The sequence below is a fragment of the Rhinichthys klamathensis genome, unplaced genomic scaffold, assembly GCF_029890125.1.
Source record: "Rhinichthys klamathensis goyatoka isolate OS25496 unplaced genomic scaffold, OSU_Roscu_1.1 h1tg000040l_1, whole genome shotgun sequence".
Taxonomy (NCBI): domain Eukaryota; kingdom Metazoa; phylum Chordata; class Actinopteri; order Cypriniformes; family Leuciscidae; genus Rhinichthys; species Rhinichthys klamathensis.
The window spans coordinates 102483-120556 of NW_026606587.1; the positions used below are offsets into that span (position 1 = coordinate 102483).

The following is an 18074-nucleotide window of genomic DNA, read 5'->3' on the forward strand; positions in this document are numbered from 1 at the left end:
TCAACGCATGCTCAAAACAAACCCTGACGTCGCGACGCTCACAAGCCCCGCCTTCTGGTGACTCTCGACCAATAGAATTGTTCAGAAGTAATGACACAGCACTCCAGTCACTTCTTTTTCACAGCTTTTACAACGGTATAGTTCCCGCCCCTGTGATTCCATAAGTCCGCTGAACGCATCCTCCTTCACACGCCCCCTATCTGCCTCACAGGACCAACATTTCTTCCTCCAAAAGTGTGCTTTTAACAGTAAAGATGGCGCTTTCATTCTCTCCTTTCCCCCCTTAGAAGTAGGCTATCGAACAGACATATTTACAACATACAATAGCCCGCCCTATACAATTATACAAATAGATAAAAACAAAATGTAAAGGCACTAAGAAACGGAAAATATATGTAAACATATATCTATATCTATATATGAATGACATGAACATACATCTAACGTTATTAAATATAAATAACGATATGTTAATAAAAAAAAGCACATAGTTTCACTCAAGGCCATCCGTGGTGTTCCTCGACGCCCCCTTTCGGTCTTCAGACTGCACTGCGTCATTACTTAATTGACCTACATTCGGCCACCACTACATAATGGCAAGGCACCAATGATACGAGCCGTATTTTTCACATTACACAATTAGTAGAAAAGCTTCTCTTAGTTTTAAACCTTTCTGAGTGCAGTTTTGAAAGTAACAACACGTGACCTGTTTTCCATTATCATCATTATTAAACATTTGCATTACAAAACAAATTATGTAATTAGTGAACAACCCACTAAAAGAACATGTAATGCAGACACACCCCTGTGGTCATGAGGGAGTGTTATTTTTGCTCAACAGAGGGCCAGTACAGAAGCAGATGAAGAGTTTGTTGTGTAATTTATTCATTGTGTTTTTGCTAAGCTTTTAATGAAGGGTTTAAGAGAGCAGCACCCCAGTGACTTTGCTAAGCTCACTGACCATTTAATCTGAACACATACAATAGCACCACTGAATAAATACAAAACTTGTTTTAGGTGCTTTTATTATATATGTTTACTTTATCATGGTAATACAGAGCAAAGTTACTCTAAATGAATCAAAAAAACTTGGGATAGGTAAAGTCTAATAATTTTGTTACATTAAGCTGGCATGTTTGTGATGCACATAAAATAAAATAAACAGAGTAGGCTAGTGCTTAAATATGAGCGATCCCAATACACTTACAAAGGAAGTACGTCTAAAAAATTCAACATGACTAGCTTTGTACTGCCCCCTGATGGTGTGAATAGGCTATGTTATATAGCCTAAAATGAAAGAAATTTGGTTTGCAAAGAGCCCACATCTTCATATGGTATTTCTCTAATAAAATTATGAATTAATTGCAAATGTATGTTCATTACATCCCAAAATGTAAGCCTAAAAATAAAAAGCACATCAAATACATCATACACCGCTTTGGTAATCGACTAAGGCTACTACTTTTTTTCTTTCAGTACTGTTAAAAAAAGAGTTAATTCCCATGGATACAAAAAAGGGCTTTATTATTTGCCAATTTGCTTTAAGCAGCAGAGAAGGGAAAAAAAAACATCGTCACTTTCTCTTGAACAATCTTTTCTCAGATTGACCAGAGTGACACTGAATTGTGAACATAATTGGAACGGCTTTGTAGAAGAAAGGCTAACCATGTAGGCCTGCATAATTTATAGGTCATGCAACATGCAATCATATTTAGGCTAACTGTAGCTTATCTTAAAACCTTATGCCTGTAATTTGTATAAATAAATTTACAGCCAATAAGTAAATCGTTTAAAAGTTAATTTAGTTATTTCGGTTTAAACAATTATGTCTACATTTTACTGCTTATTTTATTTGAATTTCATTGTATTTCTACATTGTCTAAAGTTTTACCTTTAAATTTCAACAATGAGATTCTCGCTCAAATACTTTTTTGGTAGCACTTTATTTCACAGTGTCCTTGTTACACATGTTACATGAAGTTACTGCAGTAATAACTATAAATTACATGCGACTAACCCTAACCCTATAGTAATACATGTAGTTACCGTAATTGTTATTACTCAGTAGCCTACTTAAATGTACAGTATAACTACACTGTAACACAGACAACTTAAAATAAAGAGTAACCACATTTTTTAATAAATCTCACCCGGCTGGCTGTAAATGGCATGAATCAATAAATGTATTTCTGCTCAGAAATACACATACGGGAAGTGATGTCACTCCTGGAAATAGCAGCCGGTGAGAGGCAGACCTGAACAGACGGGGGAAAGAAGTGCTGTCATAATACACGAACAAGAGCTAGACAGTGTTGACAGGTCGTCTTCCTGGTTATTTAAGAGTTCAACGGCCTGACACAGTCTGTGGGGTTAATTGATAGATGTAGGTTAGTGGGTCTAAAGGCCTCACTCAGATTCGACATGTTAACTGATTTACAGTTCAAAGGAATCACATAGGCGATGTCATAAGATTGAACATATATTATGGGAAATGTTAATATGAACAGGCAATAGAAAAGAAAGATACATGAGAGTAGGTGAAAAGTACAGAGGTTAGACAAGAGAGATTATAGTCCCTAGTTAGACACCCAAAGCAAACAAAATGGAGACGTGTCTCCAGCATGAACCAAAACACACAGAGATTTGCATAAACACTGAAGATGGGGATAAACGTTTCTGTTAGGATATGATATTCTATAAACACATTCTCGCACAGATATCGTGTTTTGGAAGGCAAATCACACACATGGAGAGGTGTAATCTGATTTCCCATTTCTGTTTTGCTTGGGTGAATTTTATAAAATATGGGATTTAATGGTTTTATAACTGACACATTTTTGATCACACACACCTTGAAGGCAGAGTGCGAATTACCCCACCATAATTGGGGGGTACTGCTCCTTCCCTCATTTTTGAAAACACTCTTATCTGAATAATTTTATGTACCTTTATAAAAGGGCAGTTTTCCTTAATTTTATTTAATGTATGCTCTAAATTTCATTTCAAATTCTTACATTTTATTAATAGGCTACATTCAATTAAAATAATAAGACAGCCTAGCGGCCAATCAAATTAAATAATTTACATTGAAAAATTATAACTGTATTAAATGAGATTATGAGATTGTTTAAAATATTTTTTGAATAATATAAGGAATGTTGAAAAGAATGATACTTTGAAACTAAACCGCCAGTAGGAGGCGGCAGGCGGCCGTCTTAGTGAGCGATTCATTGAGTCATTCATTTAAACGATTCGTTCAAACGGCTGATTTATTCAGAATGAGGCGGTTTAATAATGGGTAATTGAATCTTTGACTCGAGCGATTAGTTCAAAACGCTGAATTATTCAGTAATGAATCATGGATGAGTGTTGCTCTGAGATGCGCCGTGGTTCTGTTGTTTGGAACTATTTTCGCTGCTGAAACAGAACAAAAACAGTCATTGCGTCTAAAAATGTAAGTAACATAATTTGAACTATTTTACTTATCGAACTGTTATGAAATCAATATCTCGGTTTCAATCGTGATGGCATTCAGGAAAACAGCACTCTGGTCGTGTGTAGCCTATATATTGTTTCTTAACTATAAATTAATGTTATAAATAACTGCGCGAGCCGCAACAGCGCAACTTTGTCCGTACATTAGCAGGAGCACAACAACAACAACTCACTCGGCTAGCTGCCCTTCTCTATCTCCACGGTGGTTAAAAATGGTACGGTCCACAATAGGGGTGTTCGCTGAAATCGCTTTACATTAAAATGTTCCTACAGTGAAAATAGGAGTTGACTTGTATTGTAACTGTAATTATATTTTTTCACAATATCAGAAAAATTATCTGACCCCCCCAAAACTGACATTTCTGTCTTATAGTTCTTATAGTACCCCCTGTAATTCGCACTATGCTTGAAGGTTCAACCTATGTGAACACACCAACAAAATTGTGGACATGATTTGAAAATGCTAAATGATCTTGAAAAAGTTGTCAACTTGTACTGTTAGCTGTAAAAAAAGTCATAAATCAGGAATATGGTTTATTGTTAAAGTTGAAGTTAGTTCTAATATTACTATTTCTCTCTCTCTCTCTCTCTCTCTCTCTCTCTCTCTCTCTCTCTCTCTCTCTCTCTCTCTCACTCTCTCACACACACACACACCTCGTTTCATTTCAGAAGACATTGATTCTGGGTACGTATGGATTGTCATCTCATTCAGTTTGGTTTTTGTAGCATCAACTTTAGAGTCCCATACACTTACATTATATGGACTCACCAGCCAGTTCTCATCCCAAGGCTTCATCTAACTGACGCTTTTGACCATGCGTTAACATGCCGACGCACATGGTACCCCTTAAGCGTCAATATGAGACGCGCCTCCTAGTGGTCTAACCCTAACCCTACCTCAGACCTAAACCTACCCATAACAGAAGCGTCATCTGACTGACGCTAAATGGTGCCATGTGCGTCGGATTTAGACGCATGGTCAAAAGCGTCAGTTAGATGACGCCCGAGGATGAGCGTCTCATGTTGACGCTTAAGGGGTACCATGTGCGTCGGCATGTTGACGCATGGTCAAAAGTGTCAGTAGATGACGCCTTGGGATGAGAATGTGTTGATTATTTTTTTTTTAAATTGTTTTGTTCATCTGAAGAAAGAAAATTCCATACATCTGGGCCGGCATTAGAGTGAGTAATTGAGAGAATATAGGTGTCTGTGTGAGAGTAGAAATGTATGTATGTGAAAGGAGAATGTAAGTGTGTGTGAGACTAAGTATGTGAAAGGAGAATGTATGTGTGTGTGTGTGAGAGTAGAAATGTATGTATGTGAAAGGAGAATGTATGTGTGTGTGTGTGTGAGAGTAGAAATGTATGTATGTGAAAGGAGTATGTATGTGTGTGAGAGTAGAAATGTATGTATGTGAAAGGAGAATGTATGTGTGACAGTAGAAGTATGGATTTTGGCTTGTACAGCCCCTCATATATTTTTATTGGAATTTTACTATTTCACCCCCATTTACTTTCATTCACTTTGGTTTTTGTATTAGGATTTAAAAAAAATAAAAAAAATGTTTTGTTCATCTGAAGAAAGAAAATTCTATACATCTGGGCCGGCATTAGAGTAATTGAGAGAACTTTGAGAAATGAGAGTGTACCTTAAAGCTGCAGTAGGGAGTTTTGAGAAAACGTTGACTTAGCCTGAAAATTTGAACAAGCACAAGTTACAGGTCCCACCCCCTTGCTCTCTGCTGCGCTACAGCCCTCCCTCCACAGCTCGTCCTCCACAGCAGAGCCTGCCGTGAACGCGCAGGCTAGTAAGCAGGGCCAGATTAAACATCAACAATATGCTTTACATTGACTATGGCCTGCCCATACTTTGACTTCAAACTTGGTCCTCAAATCATTATGTATTTTGCAATACATGTAATGTAACTTTATAACGTTGCACCCTTAAGTTATAAATAGCTAGTAAGATAATACAACGGTAACTAACGTAACATATATAATATAATTCAAGTAATTATTCTAGCGATATGTAGGCCTAATGCTAGATAAGGTTTGCTAGTACATTTGTAACGGGGGTTCAGTTGTTATGGGAAGGAGGAGGCGGGAACCGGCGAACGTTCAACAAGTTTAATAATAAATAAACGATTACAAAATGAAAGTATAAGCCAGCAGCCCCTCACGGACGACTGCTGGCACACAAAACAGAACATAAAATCACATGTAAAATCAGGTCTGTTCCTCTCTCCACTGTCGTCCTTTATGCTTCCGCTTCTCAGTGAGAGATGCGAGACCGGTGCGTCTCACAGGTGTCGTTCATGATCACTCGCACCGCTCTCACGTCCCTCGGCCTCGTCCTGCTCGCCACAATATTATTTCAGCAACATGACAAGCCAGTGAATAGTAGGTTTCAATTGTTGCTTTGCACAGTGCGTGGCATTTTATCTAACGTTACATGTCATACGGCTAGAGTTTTGCCACCAAGTCAATGGGCTCTGTCTAATTATTTTTTTTCCGCTTGTTTATCGTCATCGTTTTTTTTTTCCTTTTACTCGTCTTTGTTTTATGGGCAGGTGCCACTCGAGAAATTGGCAGTTTGTTTCTCCACCATTAGCACAGCTGCGGCACACCAGCAATCTTGAGTTTGGTTTGAACGACGGTACGGCGCGCGCTGTGCAAGAGAGGGGTGTGATCAGCGCGTACACGAGCGTGATTGACACTGCTAAGACATTCCTCCTGGCTTTGATTGGTTGTTTCTGACCGGGAGCGTGTATTTCTGCAAATTGCAATAGGACCACTGGGAGGAGCCAGAGGAGCTTGATTTTTTCACAGAATATCTGTCTCATATTCTACTGTCAGGACAGTTTTAACAAATATGTAAAAAATATTTGTTTACAAAAGTTACCTACAGCAGCTTTAAACCCTTGTACGACCTTATGGACATTTTTGTCTTTTTCAGGTTTTCATTTATTTATTTATCATTTTGCCTGTGTTAATGCCAACTGCATACATTTTGGAACAAGTGTGTGTTTTTATTAGAATTTTACTATTTAACCCCCATTTACTTTAATAAATCTAGTTTACACTGGTAACACCAAATAGTACACTTGGGATCATAAGGACAAACATGTCCCCATTGAAACCCACTAAAACTGCAATCTTTAATCCCAGGGCCATTTAACTTGAAAATGATGCAATCTTTTTTAATAGGCTTTCATTCTGTTGGCAAGGCTTCAAATTTTCTAATTTCTTTACCAGATGGTGTCATTTTCTCAGGGTTGGCCTTTATCACATATACTCGCTTTAGTCCTGTTTTCTGCTTCTACATAATAGCCAATTGGATAAAATAGTGTGTGTGCGTGCGTGTAATATTTGAGAGAGAAAAACTCTACAGTACTGCAAATCACAAATCCAATCACTGTGTGAACCAGTGGAGTTTTGCTGGCATCTAATGGGGGAAATATGGTACTGCGCCCAAACAATTTATGGATTTGATTTTCTAGCAGCTTTAGAGTTCAACATGTTTCATAAATTATGTATTTATATTGTTCATAAATTAAAACCTCTATAATTTTTGTTTTGTTTTACTTAAACGTTTTTTTTTTTTGTTTACTCCAACAATAATCTGCCACGGGTCTTTAAAATGAGACTTGTCACATTGTGGGTTTTGTGTCCTGTTCCTTGTTCTTGTCTGTCATGTGATTCCCTGATTGTCATGTGATCCTGCCATGTGTCTTGTCATTTGTTAGTTGTCTGATCATTGTTCACATATTCCTTGTCTTGTAATTAGTCTGTGTATTTTAAGCCCTCGTGTTTGCCCTGTGTCTGGGTCTAGTATTATCTTTAATAAACAAAACAAGATCAAACATAAAACAAAGGCATGAAACTGGAAACAAGAACATGAAAACTTGGAACACTCATTTCAACATACTACGATTTGGGACGTACTAATTCTATTTTCGAATACTATTTAGGACAGATAGTATGTGAATTGGGACGCAGTAAGGGCAGTTTACGGTGACAGGATGCACGCGACAGATCTGTCCGTTAAAGATGACGAAGTAGTATGTCCCAAAGCTTGCCTACTCTTTTGCTACATACTCAAAAGTATGTATTTTTTCTTCACAGAAAGAGTACATACTTTTAGGGCGTAGTATAAGTAGTTATAAGTAGGCGAATTGGGACGCAGCCCAAGCTTCAAATTTTTATGACAGTTTTTTTGTTTACATTTTTGTCCTCTATGAACCTATGTGTAACTTTTTTTAAATTGACGCACAAGGGTTAAGAATGGCGTGTTTAAGGAAAAGCACTAATAATAACCACTGTCATTGGCTAAATGACACAACTTCCTGTCTTTCTTTAGAGTGAGTCTATCATTAAAAGCATCCGTAACATTAACAGAAACACACTGGTTTTGATCAAGAGTAGTGCATCTTTTATTCATTAGATCTACATGAATCTGCATCTGTTCCAACCAAATAAACAAAAAATAAAACAATAATAGCTTTTACAATTTAAGTCTTGCTGAAAGTGAACTGAAAACAGACTTTTAATTTACTCTGAACTTTTAACTTCATGTTAGTTGTAGTATTTGTTCTTTTATAGGTGTGCAATAGTTATAAAAGGGGATTGTTGCGTAAAGTTACAATAACTGCCCCATATTCCGGATAATACAACTGTCTCATAAGCAGGAGATGCTCAAAGTTGTCAATCGTGTACTGTACTTCATAAAATAATAATAATATATAACCTTTACAAAACAATATGTAGGCAAAAGAAAAAAATTAAGATAAACAAGCCTCTCATACAGTATATTTATATCAGTCTGTTTCAAATATATATATAGCAAAAAAATAAGCATAATAACATTTGTAAATCACATTTTTAATAACCTGGACATGTCCGTTCATGTCCAAACCCTGCATTCCATTAAACACTGCCTGACAAATAAATACATTCCTGAAAATAAAACACCTATTCCAATACTTCTAAATTGCCTATACTGTAAATATAATTCATATATACCCCATTGCTGTGCAAGAATCAAATGTGACCAAACAAATTATCCTGGCCCCACTGACATGTGCAATACAGGTTTGAGCAGAACTTATACACACTGGCACACTATCTAACTCCACGCATACAGTTGCTTTAGTTTGCTTACAGTTTTCTGTGGGACCTACTGGCTTACAAGGAAGAAAATGTACAACGTTTGTCAGTCTCCATGCAAGAAAATCACAAATATCTCACATATCTGGACAGGCATGCTTCAGGTCGTTCTTCATCACATTTATTTTGTTCTTTTGGTGAGTATTACGTGTAGTCTCGTGTGCTTCAAATCGTCATTGGTGCTAGACGCTCCTTTGGGTCCCTTGAAATCCATAGTTGCTTTACTCTCCTTCAAACTATGGTGTCTTGGAAGGTAAAGATTGAGTCTTGTAATGTCCCTCATTCATAAGGCAGAAGAAAGCAGTCCGAAGTGTTGGAGACTCCATTGGAATCCATCAACCAGTGATGCAAAATGCCACTTTATGCAGATCAGAATGTTCCACCACATGGTCGCCAGTATTTAGCAACAGGAAGGATCCCAGCCGTCCAGGCTTTTCTTATTAAAAGTAGTCCTGCTGTGAAGTACAAACTGTGAAGCCATACCGTAGGCTATGTGTTGGTCTATATAGGTTTCTACGGAGTGCAGCAGGCATGGGAGTAGTGCTACAGGACAAGACAGAGAGTGACTGCTGTGCTAGTTTGGTATATAGACATGTGGAGAGAACTGGTTTGGGATATTGAGGGCTGTATTAGCTTTAGATTGCTCCAAACCCGTCCTATATCACATTTTCAAAGAGCTGCATGGAGTTCATGATGTTTTCGTCCTGGAAAGCAGAAAGAAACAGTTATGACCGTTTGTAATGGTTGGTTGGCATCAACCTTTCACTGCCATTGACGGAATTTTCCGGCTTTCACTGTTAAACGGTAGGGGGCATAGTTACATTCAAGTGCTGATAAAAAAAGAAGAATACATGAAGCTAGAATAACATGTTCATGTTTGTTTGTTTAAGCAGAGGCTCTGTTTTTTTCTTTTGACATATTGCATGTTTAGATATTCATTCATTCATATCAACAAAATATTTTTTTATATAATTTTTTATATATGCCATATACGTTTTGTGAAAATGATCAAAAATGCTGGTGGTGGCTGGCAACTATTTACATACCTTTGAATTGAATGTGATCATTTACATAAAAATTGTTATACAATTTTGCACTAAATAATGCAAACATTGACATCTGAAGGGATTTAGGAATATTTACGTATGCTTTAGCACTGAAATGAATGTGATAATTCACATAAGAATGGATTTATTCGTATTTATTCATTTTGACATTGAATGGAATGCGATCATTTTCATAAAATGGATTCACAAACTATTTACAAATATTTTAAAATTGAAATGAATGTGATGATATAAAAAAAAGATTTGAGAAACATTGTACGTACATTTTCACATTGAATCGGAAGCAATAATTTACGTATTAAACTGTTAACACATTTTGAACTGAATTGAATGTGATCATTCAAAAAGAAATAGTTATATGAACAATGTACTGTACGAAAAATCTGAATGCGATAATTTACATATTAAGAAGCATTTTACGAGCAATTCACATACCTTTTCCATTGAACTGAAAGCTATCATTAACATGACAATGGTTTTATTAACTAGGCTATTTACTCAATTTTCACGTCAAATTGAATGTGATAATTTAAAGAATGTAATTTTTTAATTTATGTAAGAATGGTTACAAACATTTCAAGCCAAAATGTGTGGGTAAATACCAATATCAACTTACTTTCTGACAGGTCTCAATAAACTCCTCAATGGTGACCACACCATCTCGATTTCTGTCCATTTTCTATAAGAAAGTTATAAAGTGTAGACGATCTTAATGCTAGTAAGATTGTGTGTGTTGAGTGTCTTCATATACATAAATGTGCTTGTTATTGGTACCTGGAAGAATTTTTCCACATGTTCAGATGGAGCTTCATCTCGCACACTGGGGTATGTGTACCTGCCCATCATGTCGTAGATTGACTTCATGATTAACAGCATCTCCTACATGCACGCAAACACACACACATGCCACTTATTACTCTTTGAGTCCGCTTGACAAAAGTATCAGTGATAGAACCCCTGGAGCATTACAGCATAAAGGTTTGGTGAGCACCTCTTTAGTGATGTAACCATCCTTGTTGATGTCGTAAAGGTTGAAAGCCCAGTTGAGCTTTTCGGTGACAGATCCTCTCAGCAACACGGACAGACCAATCACAAAGTCCTGCCAATGAGAGCAGCCGAGTCAGGGAAAAGGTAATAAAGGGTAATAAAGAAACACTAGCCCCTTTCACACAGAGCGTTGATCCCAGAATATTGCCATAGAATTGCTGGAGTGCCTTCTGTGTGAACGTGAACATGTCCCGGGATTGATCCCAGGATGGGGACCTAGTAACATTGCTGGGATCAGTCCCGGAATGCGCCCTGTGTGAACAAAAGGCAGGACCAATGCCGTAATGTCGTAGTGAGGACGCTGAAGCTGAGATTGTTTGCCAGCCTAGTGGAACGGTACGCGATGGGCTATTTTATGATGGAATCAGAAAAAAAATGCAAGAGCATGGAGAGAGAGAAATCGCAGATCATAAGCAAACTTAAAGTCCCCATGAAATAAGAATTGAAGTTTTTTGGCTTTTAGAATGAATATGTTAGCCTTACTGTTAGTGTTATCTATAAGCTAGTGTGCTTCCGAAACAAGACAAAATTCACATTTACAAGATATAAGCATTCAAAACTTACAGTCTCTCACTTCCACCAATATGGATCATTGATTTTGATGACATCACTCTGCACTTCAGCTTCTCATCAGGCTTTCTGTCCAATCAAAATCTCTCTAGAATCTGAAGAGTCCCGCCCACTACATTATAAATAGACGCTGAATCTGTGGCTGAAATCGGTCACTTGTTTGCACATTTACTATTTTCTACATGATGAATGGCACATAGTGCACTATATAGGGGATAGGGAACGAATCAGACAGTGTAAATATGCTTTCCATTGGGGTGAATGAAGTCTGGTTTCACGTTAGTGTCTCGTGAAACGCCGCAGCACACACAGTCTGCTCCGGTCCAGAGACACAATAGCACAGAGCAGATCACATGATCGAGTCGGAAACTGTGGCTTTACCGAGTTTAACGGCTCCGGCCGAGCAGTGATATAAACTAAACGCTATTGGCCATTTTTTAAAAAGGGGAGGAGTTGTTCGATATGTCCCGCCCTGTTTTCCTGATTCAGTGGAAATTACGTCAACACATTGAATAATGCTGCGACATTCAAGGCACTTCAGCAGGCCTTCGGAGACATTACATGTCACATCCTGATGTCCCGTGTCTTTACGGGATCTTTACGGGATGTGTGTGAACGCATGCACAGATTCCAGAAAATCACTGGCAGTGTGAATGAACCAAAATCAAACGGTCCTGGGACACATTAGCAGTAAATGTTCCGGAACCTCAGTGTGAAAGGGGCTTATGAGTAAAGAAATTCTCACCTCAAAACGAATGGAGCCATTTCTGTCAAGATCAAATGCATTAAACAGGAAATGGGCGTATGTGGTGGCATCTGAGGGAATAATGAAAAATAGATCAGTAAGATAATAAACTTCAAATTAGTCTTCAATCTGAATTCATGCTAAACCAATATACAGATTTACTGATTTAGTGAAAAACATTTGTATTTACCCCCTTGGGGAAAGAACTGAGAGTAGATGGTCTTGAAAGTTTCCTCATCAACCAAACCACTTGGGCACTCCTTAAATGGAAAGAGAGGCACATCTAATTAAACATCTAATTAAACAGATAATGGACTAATTCTCACTGTGCCACATCGGCAGCTCATGAAGGCTTTAAATAAGAGCATTGTGCTAATTTTTTGCCCTATATTGTACACATCTGCTTATGCAAACAGAAAGAACAACATTTTCAATCCCAAAGCTTTTCTTTAAATATGAACTGTCATTTTTCAAAAATGAATTATACTACTATAATTTGTGCTGCAGACATGAATGATAACTCAATAGTGCTGCTTGTTGAGGATAGGTGTGGTAATACTTTTTAAACAATCAGGTTGAATTGTCACCTGTTGGACAGTAAAATGGGTGAAAGAATTACATGTTAAGGGAGGAACTCAAGTCCAAAATATTTGGGTGTAGACTCTTTTGACTTGATGGGCCAGTGAGAAACCACCTAGCAAGCAACCATCCAGAATACTCGGAAAACACCCTATAGCAACAAACCAACAAGCACCCACAGTGCCCTAGAAACTACTTAGCAAAACCCCAGAATTTGCAAAAAAGAAACCACCTAGCAATGCCCTATACCACCCAGAATACTCTATATACCCTCGCAATTAACTGCTTAGTGACAACAATCCAACACAAACAGTGGTTAAATGTAAAAAATCAGGATTATTTGCAGTTCTGTTTGGAGTTAGTTATACAAAAATGAAATCCTTTTTCTTTAATAATGTTCTCAAAACGTTAGCTAAAAAAAACATTATTCCTGGAACATTTTTCGTTTTAGTTGGACATTCATCGAATGTATTTTTAAATGTTACTTCTGTAATGGTTGCTGTCTTATGATTGAAATTGCGAAATGGCCTTAGACAATAACTAAATAAACTGCAAAATGTTACGTTTTCTAATACATTTATTTCATGCATGGATTCTTTTGACGGCGCTTTACGAGCTTGCAGCGCCATCTGCGGGAAAGTTAGCCAGGGCTCAAAGCGCCAAATTCGAGTAAAATTCGGCATTGAAATGGTTATTCACCAGTTGCCCAGTAACTTTTTTATGAATTTTGTCAATGCGTGGTTGTGAGAATGTGACATGGTTTAGTGATTGTTGTGATGTAATTATATAAATATATAGTCTGACGCACTGCATTTTTCAGAGTAAAGCCAAAGCACAGCACTGTGTTTATTTTCAGTTTCAATTCACAGTAAATGCTAGTGCTACTCTGCAAGTGTTGTGTGTTTGAGTCACTTATAACTTGCATTTGGGAACCCAACATGCGCCAACCATCTTCCCAAATTCATAATGTCAACAAAGAGAAGCATTAAAGCATTAAGGTCTCCCTGCGGTTTTCCACCAAAGTAAAAGCTTGGTTTAATGTTTGAAAGCAAAGAAATTAAGACAACCATACATTTTAGTATTGTCATTTTACTGTTGTCCTGTAAAATAAAATAAAATAAATATCAAATAATAATAATAATAATAACAAATCCATTCATAATTGTATTATAACATATAGGCCTGGTTTCACAGACAGTGTTTAGATTAAGCCAGGATTAGGCCTTAGTTCAATTAGGTCATCTAAGTATCTTTTATGAACAAACGCGTTCTTGCTATGCAATGGAATATCCGCGGAAGTGTTACTAGTATCTCATTTCAGATAGTTTGTTTCTGTATTGTTTCTATATAAAAATTTCGATACAATGCAAAGTATTTAGTCTGGCTCATGTTTTAAATTATTTTGTTCCATCTGTTGATGTTGTACAAGCAGGATGTGGCGGTTGGTCGGTGTTGTATTTGCCCCTCCTCCGCGGTGATTGGACGACAACGACGCCTCGGGAAATACGCTTTGGTGAACACAAGGCCTAAACCTTGTCTGTGAAACCGGGGGATATAATATAATATAATATAATATAATATAATATAATATAATATAATATAATATAATATAACATAATATAATATAATATAATATAATACTCATAATCCTTCCTCAGTCACCAGACCAATCATTTCGCACTACATTCCCCATAATCCCTCCTGGCTCACACCTGCACTCACTCATCTAATCATCACACCTGTTCATTTTCATTTCATTATCTCTGTGTATAGAGGGTATGCGCATGACGTCACCGTCGGCCGGAGTGAATGCGGTCACGCCCACAAGTGGCAAAAAGACTGAGCGGCAGCATTTGTTTTCAGCGTGAATGCCGTGAAAATCACACAAAACACATCTAAAACGGGAAAGAGCTTTGCGATTGACTGTACAACTAGATTTGACCAGAAATCTGAGGTACTGTATATTTTTACAGACTGCAAAAAGCTACAGAACAGACTATATTCTGCATAATTGGATGTTTTTAAATAAACACTGACAAAAAACTATACAAGTTTTAGGGCTGGACGATATGATGATATACAGTATAACATTAATGTAAGTGATCACTCGGATTTAGACCTATCTATATTGTATTTATATAAAACGTTTACAGGCTAATTTTCTTCATTTATTTCCCCGGCGTCGAAATCAGGCACATATAAATGTCAGGAAACACGATTCCTGGCTGCATGTCAATATCCATGGATCACTGGATCTTTGATAAGTTGTAAGGAACACTATATCGAGTCCAACTTTTAGTTTAAACTGATAATAGTTTGTTTTACTGGATTTAACGCAGTTTCCCCTATTAACTCCAGTCACGCAGCAGCTCTTCTACCACTCAGTCCCGCTGAGGGGGGCGTGTTCCGGCGGGGAAGTGACGTTAATGCATTCCCTCTATTAATGCCGCGTTCCAGGCAACCTGTAACCCGTGTTTTTCCAACCTTATACCCGTGAAAGTGCACTGGAACGGCAGTCAAACCCATGACTTCCCACCCGTGAACTCGTACTAGATCGATGTACTCCCAGTTACGAGTTCTGACGTCACATAGCCCGCAAAACCATACAAAACAACAATGGCAGCCCCTACGGATGCAGTGTTTCTGCAGGCGGTACACAGTGAGAATACACTTTAGGACAATATAACGTTGCAGTCAAATTAATAATAATATAATAATAATGATAATAATACACACAAGATTATGTATTACAATGTTATGTGTCTGAAACAATAAGTATGTATATACACACACGATTATGTATTACAATGTTATGTGTCTGAAAAAAATAAGTATGTATATTGCGCTCAGGTAGTTTGGCGTGAGTGGCCTGGAATGCTACAAAGTCGTGAGTCGTGGTTTGAAGTCGTGATTTACGTGCTCAAAAACCTGCCTGGAACGCAGCATAAGTTCCCCTGTTTTCAGTCTTTGGTTGTCGGTAGTCCTCGGGACCCACTGGTCTGCATATTGTGTATGTCTCCCTTATTTAACACACCTGATTCAGATCCTCAGCTCGTTAGGATAGACTCTATGAACTGAACTGAGTGTGTCAGATAAGAGAGACATACAAAATGTGCAGAGCAGCGGGTCCCGAGGACTGGAGTTGAGAACCACTGTGCTATGCTATGCCTGTCTGCCTTTTTGTTTTATTAAATCACATTTATTTTGTATCCAGTTTTCAGTCTTGTGAGAATAATACAATATAAATATATTTTTATTATCATTATGATTAATAAATGCTCTTTTTTAACTTTACAGTACAATAGTGTAGTACTGCAATAATAAGAGATTTCTTAAATAATTGAATACAATAATTATTATTTTAATAAATGGCAGGTTTTCCTTTTTTGTCTTTAGCTGATCACTGTACCTTGCAATGGTCTTAAAAGTTTTACCACTGTCCAAACACAGTAAATACTGACCTCAACATTAACCCTTGTTTTCCCCCTCTCCTTCACAGACACTTACATTTTTGAAGCCCCGATAAAGGGACTGCAGCTCCTTCTTGGTGAATTTGGTCTGAGCCTGCAGCTGCTCCAGACCCTCAGGCTGATGTCTCACCGTGGACAGCTCTAGGTCACTTTCACTGCTGTCTATGGGAGAGAAAGAGAGAGGAAGAAGGGGAAAGCAGAGAGAAAAAGAGGGAAGGGGTCGGGAAGGGGGTGAGTGTATGGGATGCGGGATGGGGCGAGAGAGCATTTTAAAGAGGGAGACCGCGGTTGCGAGGAGAGAGAGAAGAGGAAGGGGGATGAAAGCAAAAGAGTTAGCATAAAAGTCAAAGACAGGCAGGAAGAGGAAAGAGATGGAGGTTTGATTGACAGGGTGTCACTTTCTTTTTCAATGTGATTGATTGTTGATGTCAATGTGAATTATTTAATTTTTTGAGGTTCCATACTATTACACTAAAGCAATTATAATTGAGGGGTTTAACTATTTGTTTCCTCTCAGCTCTGCTAATGTCTGGAAAAGAGTTAGCATAGCATAGCATAATAATAGGCCGATGCTTACACTCACCGTCTTAACAAAAACAAACAAAAAGTGAGATAGGGTGGTAAGAGAAGGACAGAAAGAGTCAGAGAGGGCGAGAGAGAAAAAGAAAAGCAGTCAAGTCAGCCACAAATATTAGAACAATAATCACAAAAAAGATGAAGGAAAAGAATCAGTGTTATTGTTAACTAACTAAAACTATTCAAATGTTTTTTTTTTTGTTAATTGAAATAAAGCTGACATAAAATAAAAATATTAAATGGAAAACTTAAACTTAAAAATAAAAATAAATTAAAGCTAAGCATAAACTAAAAATGACAAAAGTACTAAGTACAAAACAACACTGTAATATATTCTATGATCAATAAGTTATGACAACATATGTTTTTACATTGCTTTAACTCATCAAAATAAGTTCAATTTTCAACTTCTATAAGTTACAAGATTTAACTAAATTTAAGTCAGTTTAATGTAATTTAAAATGTTAAAAGTTAAACTGACTTAAACATCCAAGTTGATTGTTACAAATGTAAGGCAGCGACTTTTTTCACAGTGAAAATGACTAAACTCATTCAAAATATAATTAAATACTATATAAATAATATAATACTAAAATATCACTGCAAATAATGAAGCTTTAGGGAACAAAATATATTAAAATGAATTCAATTACACAAAAATATTTGCTTTTTAAGCTTCAATCTAACAAAAATTTGTGAGATTTATGCTTATTACAAGAAAAACAAAAATGTTATGGGGTAAGAAAAATCAACTAAATTCAAGATAAATTCTCTGAATATTATATGCAATTTTGCCTCTCAAAGTAATTCTGTTTTAAGGAAGTTTAGATATTTTGATAAAATGCCACAGATGACATCTATTTAACCCATAATATTAATATTTAAGGTCATGTGAATATATGACTTATAAACAATATCAAAAGGCTCCATTTTCAACCAACCCCTGAAATGACGTTTGCTAGTGATTCTCTCTCTCTCACCTGTCTCAGTTATGTCTATGAGTCCGAGCAGATGCATGAGTTTGAGAAACATTAAGACCAGGCAGACGATTCCCACGGTCTGTAACCCCTCTGTCTCCCACCTCACACTCATCCTGACACTCTGTCCCTCAACACTCTTTCACTGCCCGTCTTCCAACACTTGTTCTTCCAGGTTAGTCCTGTTTTAGACTGTGAATTCCACAAGCTTCATGAATAACTCCAGTAGAGCCGATAACACGTTTGAGGTACAAAGAAGTCCTGTGTCGATAGACATCTGGTCCAGATGATTTTCCAAAAAGTCAATAAAACATGGATGAAACAAAAAGTATCTTATGGTGTCATTTTGTCTTAGCCTTGTGTCCAAAATGACTCTGAAGTCC

General features: G+C 37.2%; 1 protein-coding gene across 4 annotated transcripts in view; it reads right to left on the reverse strand.

Moving 5' to 3' along the window:
* Window positions 1-8341: 8341 nt before the first annotated feature.
* The window catches only part of kcnip3a (Kv channel interacting protein 3a, calsenilin), a 72795-nt gene continuing 63062 nt past the window's right edge, over window positions 8342-18074 (reverse strand). For 3 of the 4 annotated variants that reach the window (XM_056246539.1, XM_056246538.1, XM_056246541.1), the window contains 7 exons: window positions 16176-16300; window positions 12280-12349; window positions 12090-12160; window positions 10719-10826; window positions 10502-10606; window positions 10344-10406; window positions 8342-9364 (listed from right to left, as the gene is read on the reverse strand). In XM_056246539.1, coding sequence (XP_056102514.1) covers window positions 9317-9364; window positions 10344-10406; window positions 10502-10606; window positions 10719-10826; window positions 12090-12160; window positions 12280-12349; window positions 16176-16300 — 590 coding nt within the window. In that variant the 3' untranslated portion in view covers window positions 8342-9316. Of the gene's footprint in view, window positions 9365-10343; window positions 10407-10501; window positions 10607-10718; window positions 10827-12089; window positions 12161-12279; window positions 12350-16175; window positions 16301-17694; window positions 17893-18074 lie in introns of those variants that run through there. The other variant, XM_056246540.1, reaches the window with a different exon arrangement.